Source organism: Gobio gobio (assembly GCF_949357685.1).
Source record: "Gobio gobio genome assembly, chromosome: 1".
NCBI classification, from domain to species: domain Eukaryota; kingdom Metazoa; phylum Chordata; class Actinopteri; order Cypriniformes; family Gobionidae; genus Gobio; species Gobio gobio.
The window spans coordinates 39,199,362-39,212,272 of record NC_137097.1 but is presented as its reverse complement, the minus strand read 5'-3'; the positions used below and the strand labels follow the sequence as shown (position 1 = coordinate 39,212,272).

General features: G+C 42.9%; 1 protein-coding gene across 4 annotated transcripts in view; it reads left to right on the top strand.

The window, feature by feature from the left end:
• Positions 1–10,264: 10,264 nt before the first annotated feature.
• aatka (apoptosis-associated tyrosine kinase a) overlaps positions 10,265–12,911 on the top strand; it is a 65,287-nt gene continuing 62,640 nt past the window's right edge. The window contains exon 1 of one of the 4 annotated variants that reach the window (XM_079829395.1): positions 10,265–10,839. In XM_079829395.1, coding sequence (XP_079685521.1) covers positions 10,758–10,839 — 82 coding nt within the window. In that variant the 5' untranslated portion in view covers positions 10,265–10,757. The remainder of the gene's footprint in view (positions 10,840–12,911) is intronic. The other 3 variants (XM_079829394.1, XM_079829396.1, XM_079829397.1) reach the window with 3 other exon arrangements.

Below are 12,911 nucleotides of genomic sequence, written 5' to 3'. Positions count from 1 at the left end.
CCTGATGGGGGCACTGTGTGACTCTAGACAGTTCTGTATGCACATCCTTCAACCTTTCACTGACTAACAATTAGTTCACATCATTAATAAGACAAATATCATAGTGTATTGTTATTTCCTTTTTCAAACGCGAATATGGTATGAAAAATATCCTGGGGTCATGTTTTGGCTGGTCAGCAGTTGTAATTTGTCAGGATGTCATTTTCTAGAGTGATCCGTCACTTGAATAAAGCAAAGAAAACAGCATGTGTAACTCAGCAACTGCCTTTGAGATGAATGGCAATGCTAATGGTTTGCTTTCTCAAGATACATACTGCATTACAGAAAATGTGGAACTTGGAATTCTTCCACCTCCTAATTGAAAATAAAAGATGGGTTAAAATAACAGATGTAATCGTGCTTAAGGTGCTTAAGGTTGGAACATCTAGCTTGTAGCTTATGCAGATTGATCATCAACCCCAACTTTCATAAGACGCAATATTTGACAATATTTCCAATAAGGCGGTGATTAAGGGTGTGTTCACACTTGTAGTTCAGTTTGCTTGGTTTGTTTTGTCCGGACCAAAAAAACCCCCCAAAAAACATTTCTGGTCCAATTAGCATTCAGATTGGCATTTTTATCAACCTAAAGGGATACGTTCACAACCTGATTGGTCGGCTTTTATGACGTATTGCCTATTTTGAGATGGAACTTAGCGTACATCCAAAAGAATGCTGTGTGTTGGGATAAATGTGCTCGTTGTATGTGCGTAGCCTGCATAATAATGGTATTTTGACCAGCTGAGACCTCGTGAAGAGCTTATAAAATGTGTAAAGGAGTCAAAACAGCGGCAGGAATCCCTCCGTCAACAAGATCTGCTGTGAGGAGACACGGTTCTGAGGCCTGTACCGAACTGTGAGTTATGACTATGATGAGGAAAAACTGATATGCGTGAGCATTCTGTCCTTTTTAGGGTCTCATCTTCCTGTTTTTGGTTCTTTTAGATGTCTTTGGTCTGTTTTGCTTTCATATATCATTCAAACCACACCAGAGTTTGTTTGGAAGTGGACTGAGGCCCATCTTTTCAGCAGTCTCGGTCAGGTGTTTGGTGAGCACCAGACTTCGGATGCCAGCGTTCACAAGGGTGCTTTCACAATAGAACTTTTGGTGCGCACCGGGTTTCGATTGACGTCAGAGTTCGGTTTGTTTGGATGATGTGAACGCTGTCTTCCCGAACTCAGGTGCGAACCGTACCCTAGTCCGCTTAAAAAGGGTGGTCTGGGGTACGGTTCATGTGAACTCCGGTACGGTTTGCTGTTGATATGAACGCAATCGTACTAAGGGTGCTTTCACACTAGCACTTTTGGTGCGCATCCGGGTTTGTTTGACGTCAGAGCTCGGTTCGTTTGGATGATGTGAACGCTGTCTTCTAAACTCGGGTGTGCACCCGCGAACCGTACCCGGTTGGTGGTCTGGGGTACGGTTCATATGAACTCTGGTACGGTTCGCTGCTGATGTTAGCACAATCATACTAAATCGCAGAAGTGAAGCGCTAATAATGACGTATGATTTGATAAAAATTTGTGTTTGTGTGTGTTTCACTCATTTTCCTGGCGAGCATGACTGATGTACTGCAATCAGAGAGCTGTAGATCTAATTTCTGCTCGTCTTCAGCGTTCTTTAGAGCATTTGCAGTACATTCGCGGCAGATAGACGCAAGTGCCATTACATACTGTAGCTTTGGTAACAAAAACTAAAATATAAAAGTGAGATGAGCAACGCTATGCATTTTGCCGCCTTCTCACTCACCGTCGTTACCAAGCAACGGGGGTAAACAGCTGCTGCTTTGATGATGCAATTGCACCCTGGTTCGGACAAGTATATGGGTGCGTCTCAATCAGCTCCCTAGTTCAGTAGTCAGGGCACTGATCAGGACATAAGTCAATGGGCCGGCTCCCTGATCAGTGCCCTGACTACTGAACTAGGGAGCTGAGTGAGACGCACCCTATGTCTCTGCAGGTTAGTAATAGGAGTTACCAGATCAGTGGGCGAGGCCATAAACAGAGAGGACGTTTTTCACTACGTTACCTGATTTGCCCACGTCACAGAGTGGGTAGAGTTTATGGGTGGGGTGGGGTTGGGTTAAGGGGATAATTTTCATTGCGTGATTTATAAACACCCATCAGTTTGAAAACACCCACACATTTAGAAACGCCCACATTTGTTCCGCAGAGACTCCATACTCGGTTCGGACCCAAATAATATAATATGAACACAGTCCAGCGGGGGCAGGGGGAGGGTGGAGCAATCGAACCCAGGTTCGGTCCAGGCAATCGAACCAAGTGTGAAAGCACCCTAACAGAGCAATCGCACCAGGGAGCGTTTTAATTGAACCAAACATGCCAAGTGTGACCACACCCTAACATGACCTTCAGTAGTTATTTTAAGCCTGGCTCAGACTACAGGAGTTTTAGGCCAATTTATCCCCAATTTACCCCTCTCGACAATCTGAGAAAAATTTTTTCCCATAAAGTTCTGTTCTGGTCAGTTCTGATGTCATATTATCTGGTAATGTGAGGCATTTGCAGATCAAATCTTTAACCTCCCGATCTGCCTGCTTTGATCAAACATGTTTGATATTTAAGATTTTAATCAGGATGAATACGTCAGTTCTTTCACACTAGCCAATGAGAGAAGTGAATGAGAGCACTTTTGAAGTCACAACCGCCAAACAAGCTGCTGTGCGGTTACGTTGAAACAGAGATGGCGGAACGGAGAGTGGAAGTGTTGCAACAACAAGTCTGCTTGTATAACGTGTCTTCAAAAACATGACAAAACTGTACGGACAAAGAGCTGAGGAGAAATCGACTTGGTTTTGAACACACCGGCTGAATGTAGAAAGCTGCTAGTGTCACATGTCTGTCTGTTTGTTAGGCCTTTCAGTTGTGTTTTGATTCTGTCACGTGTTCCTTTGTCTTAGTTTCCCGCCACTTGTCTGTTTCCTAGGTTACCCTTGTTAGTGAAGTTCTGTTCAGTTGTGTTTACTTAATTATCTTGTTTCTGTCCTCTATTTAAGTTCCTCTTGTTTGTCTAGTCACTGTTATGTTATGTTGGGTTTCTGTTGCCTGTTCTACAGTTCCTTGTGAAGTCTGGATTAAAGTTTATGTTTGCTTATTGTCTCCAGCCTGTTCCTGTGCACACCCAAACTGTTACAGATGACTAGACCTACATAAAAAATGGCTGAAGATCACCTCCTCTTCTCCATCCACCAGAGCGGTCGTCTTTTGGAGTGGTATGTGGAGGAATTTTGTGAGTATTGCTATCTGGTGAGCTGGAGTCAGATGGTCAGTGCCTGCTTTCGGATGGGACTGGACGATAACTAATTCCATGTCCTGTCTCCTGGTGATTATAGGTCTGTAACAGACTTCATTGATTATGTCCTTTATTTAAATGGTTCTGATTTTATAGTTGATGCTGATTGAGGGCAATCATTGTCCGGTCCCTCACCCTCCACATACCAGTCCATTTGTGATGACCCCTCTCCCACAGTCACCCCATTCAACTCCAGTAAAGATGGCCACCGCTGGAGGTCAGTCATCACTGGTAATAGCAGAGAAGGACTGTTTGACTTCTGGACAGAACCATCACCCGTTCCCGTTGAGCATCCAGTTACATATCCTGTCCCCGTTGAGAGTCCAGTAACGTCTCCCGTCTTCGACCAGAGTCCAGCGACAGCTCCAGCCCCTGACCAGAGTTCAGAGAGGGTTCCAGCCCGTGACCAGAGTTCAGAGAGCCCAACTACCCATCTACTGTCCGAGCCGCCATGGCTCCCTGAACTCCCTGAGCCTCCGTGGCCTCCTGAGCTTCCGGCGCCTCCGTGGCCTCCTGAGCTTCTGGCGCTTCCATGGTCTCCTGAGCCTCTGTGGCCTCCTGAGCTTTCAGTGCCTCCGTGGCCTCCTGAGCCTCCGTGGCCTCCTGAGCTTCCGGTGATTCCATGGTCTCCTGAGCCTCTGTGGCCTCCTGAGCTTTCAGTGCCTCCGTGGCCTCCTGAGCCTCCGTGGCCTCCTGAGCTTCCGGCGATTCCGTGGTCTCCTGAGCCTCCGTAGCCTCCTGAGCTTCCGGCGCCTCCGTGGCCTCCTGAGCTTCTGGCGCTTCCATGGTCTCCTGAGCCTCTGTGGCCTCCTGAGCTTCCAGTGCCTCCGTGGTCTCCTGAGCCTCCGTGGCCTCCTGAGCTTCCAGTGATTCCGTGGTCTCCTGAGCCTCCGTGGCCTCCTGAGCTTCCGGCGCCTCCGTGGCCTCCTGAGCTTCCAGTGCCTCCGTGGTCTCCTGAGCCTCCGTGGCCTCCTGAGCTTCCAGCGCCTCCGTGGCCTCCTGACCTTCCAGCGCCTCCGTGGCCTCCTGAGCTTCCAGTGCCTCCGTGGCCTCCTGAGCTTCCAGTGCCTCCGTGGTCTCCTGAGCCTCCTTGGCCTCCTGAGCTTCCAGCGCCTCCGTGGCCTCCTGAGCTTCCAGTGCCTCCGTGGTCTCCTGAGCCTCCTTGGCCTCCTGAGCTTCCGGCACTTCCGTGGTCTCCTGAGCTTCCGTGGCCTCCTGAGCTTCCGGCGCCTCCGTGGTCTCCTGAGCTTCCGTGGCCTCCTGAGCTTCCAGTGCCTCCGTGGTCTCCTGAGCCTCCGTGGCCTCTTGAGCTTCCGGCACTTCCGTGGCCCCCTGAGCTTCCGGCGCTTTAGTGGTCTCCTGAGCCTCCGTGGCCTCCTGAGCTTCCGGCGCCTCCGTTGTCCTCTGAGTTTACAGTGTGTTCAGGGGACAGGTAGCTAGCGGATGGCGAGGAGATGTTTGCTGTATGTGACAAATGTTTTGGCCTAAAAAACGTGTGACATCGCTTAGAGCACCTTTAAGTACATTACAAATTAATTGCCAATGTCTTCAGAACACACTTGGAAATATACTATGAATATATATATATATTTCAGGTTTATTTATTTACTTTAATATATAAACTTGAATACACAGTTGTATGAACATGCTGTCTGACCGTATCTCTTATATATTATGTCCCAACTTCACACGGTTTCAGCAAAACTGAACAAAATGAACTTAGCATGTTTTTCATTAGAAGAACTCAAAGAATAAAAAAATATATATTATTGGACCAATGACAAATTACACATACAATTTTCTGATGAGCTTCTCATTGTTTAGGCCTGTGCACGCTTATCGCCAGCCTTTTTCGAGACATTTTTCGGCGCGTTTTTGCGTTCACACCCAAGCGATTTTCACTGGCGACGCGAGTGAACATGCAAATTCAGTAGATGGCGTCCCGGTACACAAGGTGGTGCTGCGCCACTTTACCGTTCTGATACTCGTTTGTCACACAGAAGAAGATAAGAGACAGTATATATGTGCTTGCCAAAACCATTCACACACGTTTTTACTAACTGGCAAGCAACATTAGCAGCTCATCTTCTTTGTCTACGTACTTCTTCTTCGTTGTATCAATGTGTGCTCAGCAAGACCACCAAGTCGTGTTTTACTGTAACTTCAGCAGCTCTAGGCATGTGAACTAAAGCACCGATCTCATTGGTCGGACAATTAACATGCCACGTCAAAACAAAAAACTAACCAAAGGCGTTTCTTTTTTTTTAAAATTACGCTTTTACGCATGCCGTTTTGTGCATCTGTGTGCACACTCACATTGGCAAACGCGCGTGAAAATCGTCCCGGTGTGAACAGACCTTTACACTTGCGTCTGATGGCTGCTTACACATCAGAGCCAGTTGACTGCAGAAACAGAATATATAAGAGATATGGTCAGATAGCATGTTCATACAATTTTGTATTCAAGTTTATATCTTGAATCTGATTGGTCACAGACCAAGTTGAAGAGACATTTGAATTCGATAAGACTCAACCACTCAACTCATATTTTCTTGCGTGTACCTGTTAGTCCTAGCCTGGATGCCAGCCGAACTTAGCCCGGTCTGGACTTAATCTGTTGTGGAGCAACTATGCTCGAACCAGAGCTGTTCGGACCAATCAGATTTTCAGAGCGGGCTTTACACGATGATGGACAGATGATCAACAGTAGCGTAACCATGCACGTCACCAAAGAGCGCTTGGGTTGAATTTGTTCTAATCCTAAATGGAGAACTTGTTTGTATATGCATTCACCTTTACTATTTCTCAAAAAAATTATGATCGGGTTGGTAAGTACTCTGTGTATCCTTACATTATTTTTTACAACACCGGCAAAGATTGTTTACACTCATCTTCTTCTACTTCTTCCAGCATGCTTGCAGTGCAGTTGAGTTATGCTCACAACTATGCATCGCTCCGCTGCTCTGATTGGTTGTAGGTCTATCCAATTGAGTGCAGAGGCATTTTCTTTCCTGGTTCGGTTGAAACAAGCCCAATGGAGCAGTATCAGACTCATATTCTTTTGTGTGTACGCTTGTAACACGATTCCTCTCTGCCAGTGAAAACATATTAAACTTAAATCACAACTACAGTAGCCAATTGTACACTGCATATATAACTGGGCTTTTAATGCATTACACCCTTTACCATTTTCTGAAAGTATATGCAATAAAGTAATGAAGTGAATTCCAAGCATGAATAAGTAAACTTAAAGGGTAACTTCAGTGATTTAACATTAAGCTTTGTATCAGTAGAAACCCCGTAGTATATTTGAATTATGGTACTTTTCCCCCTCATATCCCCCTGAGACGAGAGAATTATGCATTTTATTTCTGGAAAAAATCCTCTGATGACGCAAATATCGTCTTTTTGCGTCATCTGAGGATTTTTTGGCCAGAGGCTAAAAACTACAGCCAGTAGAAGGAGCTAGTTCCGCATGTTTTCAACCCGCCCACAGGGGAGAGATCTCGCGCACAGAATGTAAATGCGCTCGGCTCAGCCTCGGGCATTCATAACGTGGTGCAGAGCAAAGTGAGTGTTTCAACTTTTCAATTAATTCCTATGAAAGTTTAGCTTCCATATGCGATCAGAAAACGCGCCAGACTGGACACGTGCTGAGAATGACTGCCGCGTTTACCTCAGCTCTGCTCAGCTCTTACTTCCCTCTCATGCTGAATGAAATCGGACTCCTGCTGTCTTTGTCCTGTGACTTTTGTTCGGCTCACTCACACTTTATTGAAAAGACACGTTCAGTTTTTAATTGTAGTGTTTATTCTCTAACTGAACAAAATTATTGTATTATTATGAAGATCAAAACGTTGCTGGGGGCGGTGTAGGGAGTGGCCACGGCAGCGAAGCAGGTGCATTCTGGGAGTTGTTGTCTTTCATCCACATGAGACAAAAATACATTTTCTGTCTTTTCTCAGTCTAGAAGGCACCAAATTCAAAAATAATTTCACATTTCTACTACATAAATGACACAGTTTAAATACACATTCATCTTCCCAGCGCTGAAGTGCCTCTTTAAAAATTATACTCAAATTTAACTTTAAATATACTACAACTTCAGGATATTAAATAATGTATTTTTAAATTATACTTTCAGGGCATTGTTACAATGACAGTTTTGAGCATACAGTTTAAAATATACAAAAATATATATTTTAATGTTCAAATAAGTACACTTTAAAAAAAGTACACAGAACTTTCCTTGTAAGTATATTATTCTAAAGTACAAGTATTTTAAAGTTAGAAGTTAGAAGTTGTATTGTGAAAATTTGATGGTAATATACTTTTTATATATTTAAATATGGTAAAAAAAAAAATTCTATATTTGCAATATACTATTGAAAAGGGAATATATTTGAAATACAATAAAGTATCCTTTTTTTCGAAAGGGTGAGATTTGAGAGAAAAAATAATCTGTGAAGAAAGATTCTCCTTTTCATAATCGGTTAGGATTTAAAACTCCTCTGAGCCCGGCTTTAGTTAACACTTTATTTTGATAGTCCACTTTAGACATTCTAACTATAAGTAACCTTGCAACGTCAACTACCAGTCCTTGAAGTATTATTAGACATTTAATGTCCGTAAACATTTTGATGGTCCCCCAACAAACATTTACTGCCTATAAATAACGTTGCAAGTACATGCAACTTATTCTACTAACCTGAACCCTAACCTAACAGTCTACTAACAATAATATGAGAGTTAGTTGACATGTATTTGCAATAGAATGTCTAAAGTGGACCATCGAAATAAAGTGTGACCTTATTTTTAAGTGAGGATTCAGGTTCCAAGCCTGAACTCTTTGAGGTTGGACATCAGACATGGTCTGGAACGCAACTACGACAAAGAACAACTGACTGAAAAGTTTAGACATGTATGTAACGACAATACTATACTATTATGCAGTGGCGGCTGGTGGGTATTAAAATAGAGGAGGCACACAAAGTTTTAGCAGTTGGATCCCACTTTTAGTCAGAAATGTATAGACAATATAATTTCACTCACCTAGCCTATCACTTGAAGCAATCCATCCTTCTGTCCTGTAAATGCCCATGTTAAAAGAACATGTTTGGACGTTTATTGAAGCTGATTGCTGTAGTCTATATATTAGTTTAGGCATGGGGTCTAATTTGTAACTGTTGTTTGAATATTTTGGTAAATTTGTTCGCGGTCAAATATTGCCGTGAATTTACAAACAATAAAGACACATTCTGAGAACTTGAATTAATAACTGGGATTTTATTAACATTAAATCTTCCTTCACCCATTTTCACCTCAAAATTTTGAGTAAACTGAGCCTCCCTTGCCTCCTCCGATGAGCCACCACTTTTATTACGACAATATACTATTACCAGTAAGCAATTCTTGGTTCCGGAAGACCCCCCTAACCCACAAATTCAATAGAAATAGTGTTTTTTTATCCCTTTGTAGAAATCAAGTTTTTCCAGGCCCACCCCCTGGGGCTTGGGACAAAAGGTCCAATTATCCCCTATTTTTAGTGGCACTGACACTTCTTAAAGGGATAGTTCACCCAAAAACGATTTTTTTTACGTTTATCTGCTTACCCCCAGGGCGTCCAAGATGTAGGTGTCTTTGCTTCTTCAGTAGAACACAAATAATTTTTTTTTAACTCCAACCGTTGCAGTGTGATAGTCGTATAATGCATGTCAATGGGGATATTTTAGAGGATGAGAGCAATGAGCGTAAAATCACATAGACATACGAATCCTAATTAAACCATGCGGCTCGTGGCGACACATTGATGTCTTAAGACACGAAACGATCGGTTTCTGCGAGAAACCGAACAGTATTTGTTATTTTTTTTAACCTCTTATCAGACGAATGTCATCTAGTATTCCCAGCGCCATAACTTCCGGCAAATAAGGTCAAAATACTGGCGCGATCAAATATATATATACGTAAATGCCTCATTCGACCGATCCGCGCAGGCATATATCTATGTATATATATGATCGCGCTGGTATTTTGCATGTATTTTGACCTTATTCGCCAGAAGTGATGTCGCGGGGACAGCTGATGCAGAGCCATAGAAAAAAATGAAATACATTTTTAAATATGGATATTTTTCTTACACAAACACATCGATTCGCTTCAGAAGGCCTTTATTAACACCCCGGAGCTGCGTGGAGCACAGATGCATTTTTTATGGACTTCAAAAACAGAGCAACTATTTCTGCCATTATGAAGCTTGGATTAGCCTGGACTTTTTAAATATAACTCTGATTGAATTTGTCTGAAAGAAGAATGTCATATACACCTCGGATGACTTGAGGGTGAGTAAATCATGGGCTAATTTTCATTTTTGAGTGAACTATCCCTTTAACACAATAAAATAAAATGATAAAAATTAGATTTTTGCTCTGGCAACAGAGCATATGTCATTTTTTCGACCCATTTTGTGGAAGTAGCCTACATCCTTAAAGATTATTCTGGTTACACTTTATTTTAAGGTGTCATTGTGTCCGGGCAATTATTTAAGTACTGAGTAATATTAATCAACATGGGTTAGGGTGGGATTACGTTAGGGTTTGGTTGTGGAGGGTTATTATGCATCATTTATTGTTATAACTATGGTAAATACATGTAACATATATCATGTAATAAGGACACTGATAAAGTGTTACTGGATTATGGGTTGGTTTGGTTTAGAGTTAGATGCATGTACAAGTTACTAGCCTATAGTAACTAATTAGCCATATGTAACAATGATATTGTAAAATAAAGTGTTACCCTAATTCCGATAGATAAGATTGTGAACACCGAGTGTTTTTTTTTTTTCTTGACCAAATCCGTCACAGGGCTGATGATGTGTATGACGACGCTCGCTTCGCGCTGTCTGTCACTGCCGCTGCAGCATTCATAATCCTATTCTACGCACTCCATTATTCACACCGAAATAAACTGACCAGAGCTCTAAGTATACACATTAAACACTGCGTGTCCGAAGGGCACAGCTGCAGGCAGAGCAAAACATTTGCAGGAATGATACTGGACAACTGCCAGACACCAAAATCTTGGTGCATAGCCTGCACATGGAGATAGAGCGACGCTAATAGGTGGTCTGCCCCGAGGAGCCTTCAGCAAACAGCCTGATGGACGAGGAGACACCGCGCTGTTTACACTGAAACGCGCTAAACGCAGAACAGAGACGAGCGGAAATGTTTCCCTGCATCTGTTTCTTAATCCGACGCATCTGAAGTGAGGCAGAGATGACGCCGTGTTTCATGATGCATCGGAGCACCGTCATGCCAAATTTTCTTTAATGAAGCGATTTTTTTGTCTTTATTTACTGTACATTCGCTGTGTCCTGCAGTAAATCTGAAGCCTTACGAGGAGGATGAAAGCGTCGGTATTTGTCGTGGTCATGTCCTCGGTTTTATTTAATCCCAGTTTTGCCTTCAGTTCGCATTTCGACCCAGGTGAGTAAAAACATGACACATTCAACTGTTTTATTCATTAAACACGAGCTGATATAGATGCCACCAACGATGTGAAACAATATTGACTTTTGATTTGTCATGATGAAATTGCCAAGTAAACAAAATACCTATTTTGTACACCTTGCTTATTTGAAATTGCTTCATATTTTTGTTCTTGCTTCAATACTTTTCAGCTATTTTCTAATGATTAATATCATTTTGATGCAGATTACATGTATACATTACACAATATTTTATTGTGAATAATGCCTTTATTAACCTGCACGTGTGTGCACTTGCACATGCATGCATCAGCCTATGTTATGCACATTTGCAGTCAGACAAGAGAGCTGACTTGGCATTCGTCAGCCAGAACTGTTGTGTTCCTCTTCTTGTGTGTCCTGTGTTCCCAAGGCATTTCCGTTGCATAACGTCTGTGTGTTTGACATATCTGAGCACTGCTGTTTACTTCCTCGAGAAGTCAGCAGCCTGTGGTGGTGTCTCAGTGACTGTGAGGGTTTGTGGTTGAAGGCCGACCTCTGACACTGAGATTCACGTGCACACTGCTTTTGTGGCGTCTGCTTCAACATAATGAGGAATCAAGCAGCTTAAAGCTCGCTCTGCATGCATGCCCGGTGAGAGAGAGAGACCCAGCCGAGCAGAACGCAGTGGGGCGACTTGGCTGAATGTCTGCAGTCTGATCACACCGTTCATTACGAGCAACGTATATACAGCATGTGATGCACCTGCGGGTGTGCTGGGACCATGAAAAGCCGAGCGGCATGAATTTAATTTCTGACATAGGTGAGGAGAGAAATGGGTAGTGCCGTAAACGAAGCCAAAAGTGACCCTGGTCGAAGTGACATGCAGCATACTAATGAAGCAGCTACTGTTCAACTGGATGTGCGGAGGGAGGGAGTCGGCTTCCTTTGCTGTTTCATTCTTGACCGCTCTTGGTTTTCACTGTGTGTCTGTGATATGCACTTCGCCTGCAGATCAGCGTTTGAACGGATCACTGATTGCAATGCTGTAACAAACTATGGTAACACTTTAGTTGAAGGGTTAGTTGACCAAAAATTTAAATTCTGTCATTAATTACTCATCCTCATGTCGTTCCAAACTCATAAGACCTTCGTTCATCTTCAGAACGCAAATTAAAGGGTTGATTATGATTTCACTTTTTACTTTAGTTAGTGTGTAATGTTGCTGTTTGAGCATAAACAACATCTGCAAAGTTAAAGGGAGATATTTTCTTTGGAAGAAATCGCTTTTTAAGGACTACAACTAACGGCTGGTGGGGACTACAATGAGCTTCTTCACGGGTTAGTGACATCACTAACCCTAAAATGTACATAAACCCTGAACCCGGGAACAGGCAACACAGGGGGTTTGGCCATGTTGAGAAGAGGTTGTTGTAGTTGAGCACATTTGGGAGTCTGATCAAGCTGTCGCATTCCGCCTTTTCACGTTTATTGCAATACAGTATGTAACACAAGTGCAATAGCGTGTCATACAAGCAAGATGACAATATATCTTAGAACAGTTCCCACACAAGTGATTTATAGATTATCATGAGAGAATATGCTTATTGATGACTTGAACTTAACTCCACATCAGCTACATAAATTCATCAACTAACCATTCAGAAACGTCACTTTTTCGCGAGTCTCTCCATCATTGTCCGTCTCTGGTTAGAACCTAAAAGGCTGAACAGTTTCAGACATTTTCATTGTGTGTCTGCGTAATCAGAGTTGCAAACACAAGCTCTTGAAGCTCCGCCCTCTTCTAGAGAGGGGGCTGGGAGCAGCAGCTCATTTGCATTTAAAGGGACCAACACAAAACACGTTTTTGCTCACCCTGAAACAGTGAATATTTTAACATGCTATAAAATTATCTTCGGGGTATTTTGAGCTAAAACTTCACATACACACTCTAGGGACATCAGAGACTTATTTAGCATCTTGAAAAAAGGGGCATTATAGGACCTCTTTAAGATATTTTGGATGAAATCGGAGAGCTCTCTGACCCCTCCATAGACAGCAATTGAATTACCATTTTAAGGCCCAGAAAGG